This window comes from Falco cherrug, chromosome 4 (genome assembly GCF_023634085.1).
Source record: "Falco cherrug isolate bFalChe1 chromosome 4, bFalChe1.pri, whole genome shotgun sequence".
NCBI lineage: Eukaryota > Metazoa > Chordata > Aves > Falconiformes > Falconidae > Falco > Falco cherrug.
The window spans coordinates 38,435,727-38,452,233 of NC_073700.1; the positions used below are offsets into that span (position 1 = coordinate 38,435,727).

At 43.1% G+C, this 16,507-nt stretch overlaps 1 protein-coding gene across 5 annotated transcripts in view; it reads left to right on the forward strand.

Annotated features, from left to right (window-relative positions):
• The first annotated feature begins 5,600 nt into the window (after nt 1-5,600).
• Nucleotides 5,601-16,507, forward strand: part of CLUAP1 (clusterin associated protein 1) — a 68,732-nt gene continuing 57,825 nt past the window's right edge. The window contains exons 1-5 of one of the 5 annotated variants that reach the window (XM_027801871.2): nt 5,605-5,814; nt 6,428-6,539; nt 8,535-8,619; nt 12,027-12,206; nt 13,322-13,417. In XM_027801871.2, coding sequence (XP_027657672.1) covers nt 5,793-5,814; nt 6,428-6,539; nt 8,535-8,619; nt 12,027-12,206; nt 13,322-13,417 — 495 coding nt within the window. In that variant the 5' untranslated portion in view covers nt 5,605-5,792. Of the gene's footprint in view, nt 5,815-5,881; nt 6,340-6,427; nt 6,540-8,534; nt 8,620-12,026; nt 12,207-13,321; nt 13,418-16,507 lie in introns of those variants that run through there. The other 4 variants (XM_027801873.2, XM_005436780.4, XM_027801872.2 and 1 more) reach the window with 4 other exon arrangements.

Genomic DNA, 16,507 nt, shown 5'->3' on the forward strand with positions numbered 1-16,507 from the left:
GGGCCAGCAAATATTGCAGCCCAGGGTTGAAAACAACCTTTAGGTGAAAATTAATCTGTCCCAGCAGGTAATAGGGGAGGCTCTGATTAGAAGAGCAAAACCTGATGCCCAACTTGCAAGGAAAAGCAGAAAGTGGATGCAAAAAACTGAACATGAAGTGTCTGTATGACACTTCCATATACCAGGCAAATGAAAACCTCATCATTTCCTACTTTTTTTTTTTTTTTTTTCCACCAGCCCTTCTCTGAGCAGATTCCTCAGGCAGGTTCCCTTCCCAGTCTCTCAAGCTATAAAGGGTATCTGCAAAGCTAATACCCTCCTGCAGCTTTTATCTAACAGGTAGCTTGGAAATCAGCACAGCAAAAATAGTTTTTATTTTCTCCACCATCAAGATGACCACATTTTCATATTTTTTTTTCACAGTGAATGAAAGGTGACTTGTTTGTTGAAGCATACAGCAACTTTGTAGGAGTCTCCTTCAATGCAAAAGAAGCCTGGGGCCTTTTTACCCCTTTTTCCCAACAGGGAGGGTGCAGATGAGTGTTTTGTAATTTGTGCTTGAGGAATTTGAAGAATGCCTAATCGTCTCAATTTTTTTATTCCTGATTTGAAGAACGTTAGAGAAATTGGCATAAAAATTACTTGCTTTCTTACTTGAACAGCACGTTATGTCCTCACCCTGCCAAGAGCTCCAGTCCTGCCATCCCTGAGATCGAGGACTGAATTTGCAGTGCGAGAATAACCAGGTAAGACGACATCAGAAAATCAGGAAAATCCTGAAACTCTTTTTCTTTACTGTGCAGGTCATTTTACAGAAGGGCACCGGGAAACGAAGGGAATTGGGTGCTGCTGGAGGAATGTCTGACCATGCCAGGAGTCTGGTCTGCTGGTCAGTCCTCCCTCCAGCACAGCTTTCCCCAGCCCCGGGGCTGTGCTGCTGTGGGGGCTCCGCTCAGGCTGCCAGAAAGATTGTTTTAGCTAGAAAAAGCTCTTTTTTTTGTTGTTTTTTTAGACACGTGGATTTCTAGACAGATACCAGGGTCCAGCTTTGAATGAAATGAGGCTACAGGCTGTTCAAGTACCCCAGCAGGAACTGGTTTGGGAGCTGGGTAGCCTGGTGCCTGTGACACTGGCTTGGGGACAAAGCCCAGCCTCAGAAAAGTTCAGTTATCTGCCCTGTTGTGTGGACCTGTTAGAAACCAGGTGATTCTGCATCTTTGAGAGCAAAATCAAACGTAGCTGCTCTCCTAACACATGGGAAACCAGGTGGTGGGACAGGGGGAAGAATAGCAGTTTACTTGTGACATGCCTATAGCAGAGCCATTGCTGGAAGCGTGCAGCTGAAGCAGAGGCACAGGGGGGTGTCCAGGCGTGTGACAGGGATGCAGTTTTCCTCCTGCTCTGGTGATGCAGGCTGTCCCTGGGAAGATGCTGGTGGCTGCAGTGGTCATGCCACCACCTGCCCTCACACCCCCTCTTCCCCAACTCCCCCCCAGCACGGCTCGCCGACCACTGCGCTGTTTCTTTCTGAAACTCGAGGCATGAAAAAAAAAAATCTCCTTTCCAATTAAGTGGCAGAGGCACCACAGCTGCTCCTTCTTCACAACAGGCCCATGGTACTTATCTGCCTGCCACATCCCTGAGCACGGACCCTTTCCAAGGGTCAGCCAGACCCCATGTAACTGTTTGTCCCATGGGAATACCGTGAAACAACAACTATTCAAAAAGCATAGTACCTTGTTACCAGAGGAAACAAAGGTTTTAGGCCAATCTGCCAGGTACTGTAATGTAAAGATGTGAGAATTTGACTTAAAAACTTGTGATAGCAACTTTAATACCAAGCCTCACCAAAAAAACAACCAGGGGAAAGAGAACTGTAGAACACTAAATATATATATATATATATATATTTTGCCAAACCACACCACCCTTGCCCTGCCATCTGCAGGAAGACGGCAACAAGAGTTCCGACGGATGAAAGCACCAACAGAGGGAAGGATTAATAGAGCTGATTATTTCTATGTTGAGAACCTGACAGATACTGGGTGGGAGGGGGAATGTCCTGAAGGGATGGGGTCGCACGCAGCCCGAGACGGGGAGCAGCTGCTGAAGGGTGCAACCAGCACTGCGGAGACGAGATGGGGAGAAAGGAAAAAAAGCTGGCAGTTGGCCAGGAGGCTCTGGCTGTGAGATCGATCACTCTGTTTTGGATGTAAAGAGTGTTTGGTGAACACAGCGAGGAAAGGGGTCTCAACCGGCAAATCATTAGATTTATTTTGCTGATCCTAAAATGGCAATAATGAGGTGAAGCAGCAGAAAACGTGCATGGAGGTTGTATGGTTGAGCTCCATAGATGGAGGGGGGGGGGTACCTTGTGTGGGCAAATGTTACCAAATTGTTCTTTCTACCTGCAAAAAGAGATCAGTTTGTCTTACAGGCAGAGGAGGCTGGTGGGGTGCTACAAGGTCTGGTCACCCTTGCAGCAAGATAGTTTCTCTTTCCCATATTTCTTTGATTGCAGAGCTCATCTCCTGCCTTGTTCCAGACACTGAGGCTCTCCCAGTGCACGGAGAGGCTGTGCACAGCAAACCTGGGCACGGTTCTTGCTAAACTGGGAGCTGACACAGACACATCAGGCTGTGTGACAGGGTATCTGAATGATGGGCTATTTAAAAGCACATTGTGCTAACCACGCTTGCAGCAGCCAAAAGGGGCCTGATGACATGTAACCTGGATCAATGATGTTCAGCTGCCCCGGTCAATGGTTTCTCAGTGAAGTCTTTGATTAATGGGTGCTCATGAGCCAAAGGACTACTCGACTTCAGCAGTGAGTTTGGGGACAGGTGGGAGCCAGAGAGAGGGGCTAAAAGGGGTTAGCGAAGTCCTGAAGGCAGAATGGAAGCAGAAAATAGGACGAGATGATGCTGATGGCCTGGGGTGTGGAAGGGTTTGCCTGGCCCCACTTGCAGCATACGTAGCATTTGTCACCCCTAAAGTGATTTGGGAAGCCCCCAAATTCCCATGCACAGCATATGAAACAGGCAGAAGAGGATAAATTTTCCATGAGGTGCTAAGTAATAGCTGTTGCTGCTGTCACCCCAACTGTGTTTCACAGCAAAGCTGTCAGGCTGCAAGGTGGGTTCACCACCTTCTGCTAGAAACCAGTCTGGGAGGCAGTTTATGCCCTTGGATGCTTACACACTCCTTGGACAGGGTTTGCTACCCCTGGCTGGGTTCTCCTGCACCTCTACCAGCCCTGCAGCAGCAGTTGTGGCTTCCTACAGCCCTAAAGAAATGAAATTTCATCTAAACAAAATTAGAAGTTTGGATAGGGACCAGGCACTGCAGATGTGCAGTGAAGATATTACCATCTGTACTCAGAAGCCTGCAATGTCATCTGATAGCTCACCCATTGCCACAGAAACCTGTGCCAAAAATTTAATTTTATTTCATTTCCAACAAGATTTCCAGCTTTTGTAGTGATGAAAGGGGTAAAAAAAAGTCCTCAAAAGTGTGAACTGGGCTGTTGAATGGGGACCAGTTTCCATGGAGGTTAGTTCATGTGTCTAGGGAATAAGCAGAAACGTGTAGCATTTTTTCCTTTAGGTGTGGGTTTTTAGAGGTGGGGAGGTGGCAGGGAGAAAGGCTTACTCCTCGTGGATGTGGTGTGAGCTCCTGCCACGGTCATATGCTGCAGTTTGCTCCTCTTTGGGCCCCTGTTTATTTCAAAGCTACACCCACTCCATCTCCAGCGGCACATTTTTGCTGCCAAATATATAAATATTAATGATATTTATATAAAGTGAAGAGCTGAGGTAAACAGTACACCAACAATATATTTCATTTTTTTTACAGCTTTGGCTTTTCCTCACGTGTTTCATCCCACCTGCCTTTTGGCTGCCAGTCACTGTAACACAGCAGTAGGGCAGGGGACTGTTTCATTCCTTCTCTGCTCCCCCTGCCCAAGTTATTGGATGGCTCATACACTCTTGAAGTAGTGAATTATTTAAGGTTTGCTATCTCATGGCTTTCTGGCATGTGAAACCCAGTCTCTAATCACGTCTCCTATTTTCTAATGTAGCTACTTCATTTCAATATTTATTCTTTCTAGGATTTACTGCTATTTCCTTGCTTTTGATTACTTTTCCAAACATGTGGATAGGATACTGCTCAACATAGAGCCCATGTATGTGTGTCTTGTATATGCTTGGGTAGTTAGAAGTGGAAAACTGCAGACTGCTCCACAGAATGTCCTGAGACATCCATAGATCAGCCTGACATCTAGATTATTTTCAACTCATTCCACCCCGTGATATTGATGACTCTGTCAGTGAGAGCTGTGGCCGTTCTGTCCAGTGTTTCTGCAGAGTCTCATGGTCAGAGCTCCTGTTCCTTCCGGACATCTGAAGCCACCGAGTGTCAGTGGAGGAGCTGTCATGCCATTCTTTCTTGATGCATCAACATGAAAACTGCTGTTGGTTTTGTCCATAGGGGCAAACTCAGGACACCAGGCATCTTTAAGAAGTTTGTTATGAAACTGCTGACAGGATCAGTCAGTGTCAGCTGTGGACAGGAGCTGAGAGGTTGCAAGAAGCAGTGTTGGCTGGCCTGGGGGACACTGGTATCTGTGGGTGTCTCTGGGGATGGACAATGAATGCACAGGGGTCTGGCTCTGCCACCGGGCAGCCACGTGCAGTCTGAGCTGCACCAAAGACCCCCTGTGCATTTCAGCGAGTGCTCCACATACTGCAGGAGCTGCCTGCGTGGCTGTGGCACCCCGGGTGCCCATCAGAAATGTGTGACTGTAGAGAGGAAGGTTTTCCCACCTGCCTTCCCACTGGTCCTTGTCCTCTGCTCCCCCTTGAGCTCAGCCTGCGATGGTTGAGCACATGGGCAGAGCTGCGTGCCGGGCTCCTGTCTCAGGAGCTCCTGTCTCAGAGAGCTCTGGATCAGCGTCCTCCTCCCGGAGTGGGTGGGAGGTGGGTGCGCTGACTCCAACAGGACCGAGAGCTGGAGACTCAGCACCCCGGGGTGCAGCAGTGGTGTGTTTGTGTCCACTCAGGAGAGGTGAGGACATGGTTTGCAGCTAGAAGAGGGCAGATTTAGATGAGCTATTAGGAAGAAATTCTTCCCGGTGAGGGTGGCGAGGTGCTGGCCCAGGCTGCCCAGAGCAGCTGTGGGTGCCCCATCCCTGGCAGTGCCCAAGGCCAGGCTGGACGGGGCTGGGAGCAACCTGGTCTGGTGGAAGGTGTCCCTGCCCGTGGCAGGGGGCTGGAACCGGGTGATCTTGAAGGTCCCTTCCAACCCAATCTGTTCTGTGATGCTGTGACATCCCTGGTGACCCCTGTGCCGGCCCATGGGGAGCACGGCCTTCTCCTCGAACTACAGCGGCCACGGTTTGAGGCGGCACAGGCACTACCGGGCCTTCTCTGCAAACAGCCGGTGATGGCTGCTGGCCCTCGCCCCTGCTGCCTCAGTCGCACACGGCAGCCAGGCTCAGCAGAGCCCCTGTCTCAGCGGGGTGTCGCCTCAGCAGGGAGCCGCCCCCGGCGCTGAGGCAACCAGCGGCGCATCCCAGCTCGGGGCGCGGCCAGCCACCCCGCCAGCCCGCCCCACCGAGCGAGGGGCAGGCCGGCCGAGCCCCGAGCCCCCCGCCCGGGCTGCCAGGCCCGGCCCGCCGCCGCGGCGCTCCGCTTTCCGCCGCAGTGTGGCCCGGCCGCCGCGCCGTAGGGCGGTTGCCATAGAGACGGGCGGCGCGGCCTAGCGCGGCGGTGGTGCGCGGGCTCCCGGCCATGTCGTTCCGCGACCTCCGCAGTGAGGAGCCCCCCTGAGTGGCGCGGGGCTGGGGCGGGGGGGACGGGGACGCGGCAGCCCCCGGGGTCGGTCCCCCAGGGCCCGCAGAGCAGCTCCGGGCCCGCTGGGTGCCTCGGCGGCTCCTGCTTTTCCTTTGGGCTTTGCCCTGTGGGTTCACGGGGGGACGCGGGAGGCGGGCGAGGGGCGCCCGGGCTCGGGCCGGCGCCTCAGGCGAGGCCGCAGCGTTGGAGCCTTTGTTTAAATTGCTGGCTGGCTGTAACCGGGCTTAGCAACGGGCCAGGGCTGGGGTAGCACAGCCTCTGCATACTGGGCCTCACCGCAGTCCCTGGGTAGCTCCATTTAAATGGTGTATTTTGCAGAGAGAAGCTACTTTAACGTTGTTTCTGCCCCGTGAATCTCTCGTTAAAAAGTTATTTATTTATTTTTTTTTACTCAGGCATGTTTTCTGTTGAAATTATTATTTTTTAAAAATTAATCCTTGCAGGTGTTTTTTTTCACCAGTACTTTGACAGGGCGTATCTAATGGTAAATGAGCAGCGTGCTGTGGGAGCCGGAGTTCTTGGCAGTGTCTGTGTTGGTGTGTAAGGAATCCCTGCTCTTGCTCGTTTTTCAGATTTCACTGAGATGATGAGGGCACTGGGGTATCCCCGACTGATATCTATGGAGAATTTCCATACCCCAAACTTTATGCTTGTTTCAGAAGTGCTCCTCTGGCTGGTGAAAAGGTTGGTGATTAGGCTGGTGGACCTTGGGGCCGATGCTGGGCTGCGATATGTATGCTTGGCGCTGATGTTTTGTTGTGGAAGTGTATTAATTTTAAAGAGGAACATGATGATACTTAGTCATTCTTTTGAGATCTACTCTTCTAAATATCAGGTAGAAAATGTGGTAGTTAAGTTTTCAGGGTTTTGGTTTAATTATACAACAACAACAAAGTGTTTTTGTAGCTGAAGCAGGAAATACAATGACACAGTCCTGGCAGCAATTGCATGCTGAAGGTGAACGTACTTACTCAATAGTAGCCTTATCCCTTTCACATATTCTACAACCTCCATTACCGTTCTGCCTGTAATTGACCTTGTAACCCAAACACGGTGATACATAGTGAGAACTTACCAAGATACATTTAGTTCTTATCTTGTTGCTACAATTGTTACTGATTCAACCTGGTATTGTCTGGCATCCATGCCATGTTTTTAAAAAAATAAAATGATACAGTACTAAGCTACTACTACTCGGTTGTGGTTTTATACCCGCTTAACCCATTGACAGACTTGTTTAAATATAGATGGATCTCGAGGTGCTAATCAAATTATACATTCTATTCTTTCTCCCATATAACTGAAAAAATAAACTAAGTTTTTTAGGCTTCTCATAAGGTAGAATATTATAATTGGAAATATGACAGTGACCCATTTGCCTAATTGCTATTTTTTGGCCTGGGTTTGTAATAAGTACCTGTTCAGTTTAATTACTGAGTTGTTAGAAATTTGTTGAATATTGTTGAAACTGTACTAAAATAGGAAAATACTTACAACCAGTCAAAATTACTTGGATTAAGTTACCTAAATATTCTTTAAAATACTGCTGTTGCACCGGGGGTCTAAATTACTGGTTGTTTTCGTGTAAAACCATAAATCAGTGTCCCCCTCCTCATATGTAACAGTAAAATAACAAAGCATTTGAAAGAAAACAAAAATATTATTTAAAAAATATGTTCTTTAATGAACCTGAACACTTCTAAAAGCTTAAACTTCTGTGTTACAAGATTACTGGGAACTCTATGCCTAATAGTGAGGTGCTTCACTTTCAGACCAAATAGCAACTGGTGTACTGGACCAGATAGCACTGTTACGGGTCAGAGTGACACCTGACACAGGCAGAAAGCTTTTCCAGCTTCTAGAAGCCTTTTAATTACACTTTAAAGCAGAGAGGCTACTTTGCATGTACCTTGCTTATATTTTAAAATGTGATTTGAAAGTGAAGATGCTTTTTTGCCTGTCTGAATGCTGAAATTCTGAGATGGGGAATTTTCTTTTTTTCTTCCCTGGTTCCTGTAGGCACGTGACTTCCAGAAGTTTCTGCGTTTCACTGAGGGTTTTTTAAAAGCATTTCACAATCTTTCAATTTGCTTTTCCAAAAGTTGTTACTTTTGAATGTCATATGTTTGAAATGATGTCTGAGTGTGAACTTTTCTTGTGTATTTTGAGAGTGTGGAAAAGTGTCATAACATTTTAGAGGACAAGGTGGCTGTTTCTGTTATTACCAACAACAGTAATCTAGTACAAGTCATTTTAACGTATTGCTGGAAAGACTGGGAGCATTACCTCAGTCGTATGCCTGGTGTTTTAAATTGTGAAGCCACACATGATTTAGTTTGATTTATATAAGCAGCTTGTGGTTTAAGTAGTAAATTACTTCTGAAAATAAGTATTCCACAGACTTGATTGAGCCAGCTGCCTGAAAAGATGTATTCATGACCCCACAGTAACAAATCCTCCTGGAGAAGTGTCTCAGGTTTTACAGCTTTTGCAGTTTGTAAACAAACCCATTGTATGCATTCCAGGGTTGGGATGCTCCAGTCTGCAGTGGGAGCTAAAGATTTATTTTCCAGTCTTATACATGCTTGTTTTGTTTGATTTTTGCCTCACAAATGAACCGGTCTCTCTAATACTGCACGCGTGTTCCTTGTCAGAAGGTATGTATGCTTCTTTCCACAGGTATGAACCTCAGACTGATATTCCTCCTGATGTGGAGACAGAACAGGACCGGGTTTTCTTCATTAAGGCAGTGGCTCAGTTCATGGTAAGTCTGCCTAAGGGGTCGTGCTTAAGCATATTGACATACTGGTTCCATGTTAGCTTTAATGCTTTATCACTTTATCTCTTAACCCCTTACAATTTCCTTGCAGTGTGTAGCTGAGAATGTGTTGCGTTCTTGTGGGGTATTACGCATCTTGTGCTGTTGTGAACTTGAACAGACCAGGGCGTGCTGTTACTGAAATCACGTAGAGTTGTGTATATCTCTTTGCAGAACTGAGATCTAAACATCTAAAACAGTATTCATCCTTATCACTTCATATTTATAAAAAGGTAATAGTGGAAGACTATGTAGGTAAGAAATTCTTCGAAGCCCTTTAAATGGGTTCAGAAGAGATCCTGTGTTTATTGCTAACTTGGATGCCTAATTCTTTTTGCATGGCTGGATAGTCACATCTGATAATTTCATTATGATATAGAATCATACATTGGTATTCTGTTGTATAAGCCTTCTCACCAGATCAAGTCATATTTTTCTCAGATCAAACCTTTTATCCATTAGGCATGACCTTACTTAAATTGGGCCATCAACTTTTTTAGTCTCATGGAATAAAATAACATTGTGCTTCATATCATTCTTGGTATTGTGATACAGCATGAGCCTTTGCTGTTGTGACACACTTACAACAGCACTCTTAATCAGGTGGAAAAAACTTAATGGGCTGCGGGTGAGTCTGGAAGCAATGGAAGACTTTTATGCTATACCAAAGATTAATTTCTTAGAATACATTTTTGAATTTTAAAAATACATTAAAATGACTTTATAACCAAGCCAGCTTTTCCCTTCTGATTTGTGATGATGTCCACCATAAATTTTCTTAATTTTCTAATTTTGCTATGTTCAGATCATGGTATACTTCCATACATACTAAAATGCACTTTTGAGGCTTGGAGCATCCTAAGATGTAGTGAACAGATCTATTTTGTTTGGAGAGATTTCCCCCTTCAAATTAAACATGTTTTAAAAGGACAAATATGGAAGTAGAAATAATCTGCATACATTTTCCTTTTAATAGCTGATTTCATGTAATTTTTGAGATCCCAAGGGTTTTGAAGAATTACATAATGTGATTCAGAAAATGAAATGAGTAATCATCCTGTAGTTAATATTACAAGATAATATGGGGATTATTGTAGGTTTTCAGCATTTTCAGAATGAGAAAAGCTTGCAGACATTTCCGTAATAATTCACTGTCCATGGAATCCACAGTTATCTTCTCCAGTAGCTAATAGCTTTATGCATCTGTAGCCAGAGGTGAGATTTGATGGAGACAGATTTGTCTCAGAAGAGAATATCAGGATAGATTAATCATCATGAAATATAACTACAGTATTGCTCTCCTTTACTGAACATGGAGTAAAGATGTGTTAATTTTTAAAACAAATTATATATTGCTCTGTGTTACTGGTAGTTTGAGAACTTAAAAAACCAGTGTTTTTTTAAATCATTTGCCCACCTAGAACTGCCCTAGCCTGTGTGGCTCAATACCTGACTCCTACTCAAGCCTGCTTGGATCCAAATTTGGAGTGCAGCAAAAAGCCTCTAATGAGTTTAGCCTCATAGAAATACATTCATGAAAACTTACTTAGCCAAGCAAGGTACCAAACTTTTTGCAAGAGGCAGACATATTTGTTTTTAAAGAGTGATGGGAGAAACAGTAGTTTAAGTTTAAGTAGTTTTGAGTGAAAAAACATTTTATTTTCCCCTTTTACTAGACATTGATTTTTCTCTCTTGGGATTGAATTGGAATTCCTGTCTCTAACAACATCCTTTATGATGTGGCGAATTAGTTGTCTTTGTGTAGGGGATGGTTAATAGATTTTGTCAGTTTAATGACCTGCTTCTCTTAAAATTTAGTACCTACTGTTTCTATGATTAGATTTTTAGATTCCTTATCCTGAAGGGGAAGGAAGGAGAACATACCTGGCTTCCTGCTTTGTGTATTGGCTCATTTGAGGTCACACGGGTCGAAATTTTGTACCATAAGTCTCATATTCCCCCAGTTTAGGTATACAGCATCAGTAACCTACCCTGGAGGTTTTGACTTCACCTTTCAGCTGAGTTCCTGCCAGCAGGAAGCAGGTGTAGAGTCAGTTTCCTCTGCTGGGTTGAGATTTTGGGAGGAGAGGTGCAAGATGTAAACATTTATTGGCGATGCAAATCTGATTGTAAAGTCACGAAGTCTGACAAGATGCATGCAAAGAAACATGGGCCAACAACTATATGCATTGTTTCCTTTGTTCTTTGAAAAGCAGAGCTAAATCCATGGTTTGAGATGTGGTCCTTTCTCTCTTTAGTCTCACAGGAAATTTTCCTGCAGTCAGTTATTCAGTGAAGCTCAGTGCAGAGCTGGCAAAACTTGTACCAACCATTTTAATGTTTGGGTGTTTTACCCCAGATTGAACGTCTTGCACTGTCAGAGCCCTCAGGGCGAGTGAATTGCTTAACAGTAACACTGTATTACCAAAGTTGTGTGATACCACAAGTGAATTGTGGATAGATTCTTTCTGCCCCACAGTATTCCCAAAGGATAGACATTTTAGCAGAAGTTTCATCGTGAAAAGATGATGTTGTCATTTGGATGCTTAATTTTTGTATTCATAACTGAGGATCAGGTTTTGTTTGCTTGCTTGTTTAGTCACCAGCAAGAAGACTGCCTCAAAATTTTACCTGAAGTTTTGTCTTGGTTCCTTGTGGCTATTCGTTTAAAATATAATCTTGCCAGGATTTTCAAGAACATTTGTGTTCTTTCTGTGACGGATGTATTATTGCTATTATGTTCTTTTTTCCCCGTTATTATTTTGAAGTATAAAAAGATAATATTACATTTTTAAATAGGTTCTTCCTTACTGGTCTGTCTGTACTTTTCAGAGATGGAAGACAAGGGAATAAAATCACTTATATCGTAGCAGGGAAAAATTTGAGAGAAACAGTAAAATATTCTGAAGGTACTGCTGGAAGAGAAGACAGTTAAATTGGGATAATTGATCTTATTCTTGTAACTCATTAAGGGTGAAATTTACCTCTCTGCAGCGCATCATCACAAGACCTGGGCAGCACTTAGATTCCACTTAAACTAAATTTGAATTTAAGTGGTGCACAGGGGTTTTGCTGATCTTCATGCAGGGAAGAATTAATGGATAGTTTGAGTATTTTCATTCTGACAGTTATCTGCAAATGTTCTGACATGCACAAAGTGCGCATGTTTCAGAAAAATTTCTTCTAGAAACATCAGTAATATGATGAGGCAAACTTGTATTTCCAAACAGGAAGATTTATTTCCGTAAAGCAAAGCATGGTGCCCGCAAAAAGAGCTTTTGCGCGAAGTGTGAAGAGGTAAATAAGGATTTTGTTCTTTGTTGACGTGATGAATTCATCCTTTCTTCCCAAAGGCTACCAAAGCTCACATAAAGCTCAACACTAAGAGGCTTTACCAGGCAGATGGCTATGCAGTGAAGGAACTGCTGAAGGTCACCTCTGTGCTTTATGGTGCTATGAATACCAAGGGTGTGGAACGTGCAGACGTGAGTGAGGAAGACAGCAGCAAGTTCAAGTTTGATCTTGGCTCAAAAGTAAGGAAAGCCTGTGCTCTTGTCTGGGGCAGGGGTTTTGTCTTAACTTACAAAAACTAAATCCTCTTTCTATCTGAAACTTAAGTAGAGAGAATATTCTTGCAGGGGAGTGGGTATGGTTTTAACTCATACTTACTATAGCTGAAGTTATGTGCTACAATTTGTTTTAATGTCTGTGAATTCTCAACCAGAAGCATAATACAAGGCAACAGTGGCACAAATTTGATTACCTGCGGTTTGGACTGTTGAAATCCTAGAAATATTGGAGTAGGCTGGAATAAAAGACTACTTTCTATTAACCCTGTTGCAACAGGAAGAGCTTGTGAAATACTGACTGAAAGTTGGTTTTCAGCCCATTTGCATTAAAGGAAAGGGATCGTGTTACCCTAAACAGACATCAAGCTGTTAAAGCCCTTAAAATAAGTACCATCCCTACATATTAAAAAAAAACCCAACACTCTCCTAAATAAGAGGAATTCCTCTTACTGCTTTTTGTTAGTTTTAGCACCTCTTCTATATTCTAATATTTTTAGTCTTTGATGCTTTTATACTTGTACTATGTCATGCTTGCTTGTTAGACAATAATTCTACTACTATTCTCAAAAAAAAAAAGGCAGAATCACAGGTGGTTATTCCTCTGTATAAGTCTGGTGTGTCTCTCTGAAGAAAGCACCTGAAGAAATAATGAAAAAACACTTGTAGGTGTTCAATATTAATTACCTACGCAATGTGCTAGTCATGTACCTTTTGGTATATATACTTTTGCATATGAAAAAGATGATGCTTCCCTTTGCCTTGGGCAGCACATGAACCAACAACTGGCTGAGTCACAGTTTTGAGGAGGTGGTTGGTGGGGTTTTTTGGCCTGAAGTGGCTGGGGTTTCACCTAGAAGCCTATTTCTAAATGGTGCCCCATCTAGACCATTTTAAAGGCAAGAGACAGGCTCACTCTGATTCCAGTGGACAATTTCTTCAGTACTGTAGTAGAGTTTCGGCCACTGTGTCAACCTTCTATCCAATTTTAACCTCAAAATGGAAAAAAGTCTGTCATGGACAGATTCTTTGTGATACTGGGGATTCTCTTTTGCTATTCAGCACTGTTGCTGTGTTTCCAGATTGCTGACTTGAAGGCAGCTAGACAGCTTGCTTCTGAAATCACCTCCAAAGGAGCAAGTCTGTATGACTTACTTGGCAAAGAAGTTGAACTAAGGGTAAGTATATACTGGAGAGTGTATGAGAACTTGTCTTCACTGGGTGCTGCAAAGGAAAAGGGTAATGAAAGCATCAGTACTTCGTCTTAACAGCTGCATCTAAAATGAGTGTTCTGTGACTTTGAAGGAAGGGGTCTGAAAGTTTGCATTTCCTTTCCACTTATACTTGGGTTGCAGTAGGCCTGAGAGAAGAGTTTGGCATTTTCTCTTCAGCAGGAAACTGGAATACTCTCTGTAGAACCGTTTGGAGATACTAACTTTGTATATGCTTGTTAGTGGTGGGGATAGATATATCCTAAAAGATAAATGATTAATGCCATTAGTTTTCCAAGTGCAAGGCTCATTATTTCTGTTACAGTAATTGAAGAGCTCGCAAGTCTGCAGGGTACATATTCTTCAGCTTAGTTGTAAAATCACAAACTGGTGCATGAAGTCAGGAGAGTGTCCTGAAACACTACCAATAAGTCTTCCAATTATTTTCTTAAATGCATTTATCTGCAATGCTGGGGGTTATTAATTTTCTGAAAATAGACATGTAAAGAAGGGAAACCCTGACTGTTCTAGTGCTGGTTTTGGTGATCTTCAAATTTGCAGTATCCGAGCTGTTGGAGGTGCATCCTGTAAAAGCCATAGACTGTACCTTGACAATTAATGCTCCCCGATCCTTGTTTGGTGGAGTATGTCTTTCAAAGAGTAGGTGATATACGGAGAAGTCTATCTATGGGAACATTGCCTTTTCTACTTGATATGTAAGTCCGCATGGTATGCAGTAGTGTGAAAGGCATTAATATTTCAAAAGGGAGAGGGAAGTGATAAGCCAGTTTAATTCAACATACACAATTGTCACAAAACAGTTAATCAGTTACTTCTCATATTGCATTCTTTGCTTAATTTCTTGGCTTTGAAAGAATTTTCACATGAATGCTACCCAGGGTGTTAATACGTGCTTCGGAGCATTAAAGCCCTTTTTCCTGTGTACAGCATCCCTAAGAACTCCACTTAAAAAGTCAAGTACAGGTCAATATAAGCCAACGTTTTTAAAAAGTATTGGTTTGAAATTGGGCATTTAATGACTTTAAATCAAGGCTTTTAGGAGTCCAACTGACTTTAGAACTGGGCCCTAGAAGAGGGACTTGTGCAAGTGCGGTGTGCTGAAAGCATGAAATGAAACATCGAGAGAAGAGTAAGTGCTTCAGTACAGCCACTTCTCATTGGGTCCATTAAGATATCTTCAATGGAAGGCTATTTGAAGGTGCAATTTCTAAAAGGATGGTACTTATATGCAGTAGTGAGCATGTTTGTCGTGGCGTAATGACTGAGTGCGCAAGATGGGACTAACTAATCCTACATAGGTACACAGTTTATATTTTACAAAAAGGTTTGACAGATGGAACATGTAGTCTTTAAGAAATCCTGCCTTAGGAAAGGTGACCTTTGGTTCAGTCTCATTAGCTCTGAGTTTATATCCTAAAAGTACAAGGTGACACTATGACAGCGCAGCGAGAACCCTCAGAGAGCAGCAGAAGAGACTTTCATGCTCTGTTCCTTATGATTTGTGACTGGTTCCAGCCATCTTCAGTGATCTGTTAAACCCAAAGAACCCATTTTTGACTTGTGTATTAAATGCCAAGTTCAGTACATAAGCGCATGACAAGTTTGAGGCCTTGAGCCTGTAGCAAAGCAAATAGGTTTCAGGTTAAAAGCCATGAGGTTGCAGTAACCACGTGGTCAGTGGAATTTGTGAAGTTTTCCTTTTTTAATTATAAGCACGCAACTCTGCCTTTCACTTGAAGTATGAAGCGTGCTCATCAGAGCCAAATGCTGCTGTTTTCTTCCATCGCTCTTAGGTTTGGTAATGCCCACAGAAGTCAGCGGAGCTGCAGTTCTTGCTAAGTAGCCAGTGTTGAGGGCAGTAAGGAATCGCCCTTCTTCATTTGCCACATCTTCCCTGCATTCTTCACAGAGTTGGTGAGGTGCTCAGAAGGTCATAGGGATGGCATCCTCTGCCTGCCCTTCCCACCCGATTCCTGGTGGGCAGAAGTAGAAGTGCAGTTAATTCTGGCTTTGTGTGGGGAATTGGAGCTTTGTAGATATCAAATGAGTTGCCATTAATCTAAGGTTATTTTTATTATTTTTTTAGTGTGAAGACATTGATCTCCATTGCTTACTCTCTTTTGACATTGCATGGCTAAGTAATGCACACAATAAATTGCACTGGCAAAGGGATTGCACTATTAAAGGGCGGTAGGAGAGCAGTATGGTTTATTTTTTCATTACATTTTATGTCCTGAAACCTGTTGCATAAATCACAGCTGTGATACTGTTTTAATGAATTTGAAAACATGGTAGTTTTATGTTCCCTGAAACTTTTTTTCTTTTTCTAATCCATCCATTTCCATATATATAAATGAAGGATCTTCCTACCTAGACTTAGACAGCCTGATGATAATTCTTGTTTCTATCCAGAGTGAAGACTGCTTCATTTTCTGGTAATTGTAAAAGAAATGCCAGTGTTTGGCACTAATGGGTTGACTAGGTCTGTTCTCTTAGTCTGAGCAGCTTTTTGGGAAAGATCATTGGGAAAAAGGTGAAGTAAAACTCATTACTTCTTTTAGAAATGTTGACTCTAATTTGTGTCACAACCCTTACTTTCTTTATTGAAGTTCTTTTTGCATGTAATTTGTATAGAAACAGTGTAGAAAAGCCTTATACATTAGAAAAATTTTATTGCTCCAGGTCATGGAACACTTTTTTTTTTTATAAATTACTTTCTGAATGGAAAACAAATTTCAGCTAGAGAAGGCTTTATTAAGGGACTGGTTCTGTTAGATGTATTGTAAATAAACAGTGATGTAAATGTACATGTGTATTTATTGGGAAGAGTTTAAGTCTGTATTTCTTTCTTGGAAATGTGGTACTGTGCCTTTCTGATGCTTTTGCAAATACATTATTTCCTGACTGAATATATAGTTCTTATGTATATGTAAACTGCTTTCAAAGTTAATTTATGATGTAGAGAAAACTTTAATTTAAGAACAGAGCAAGAAACAAAACCTACAGGCATTCATTTGCTGAATTCAGACTATGATG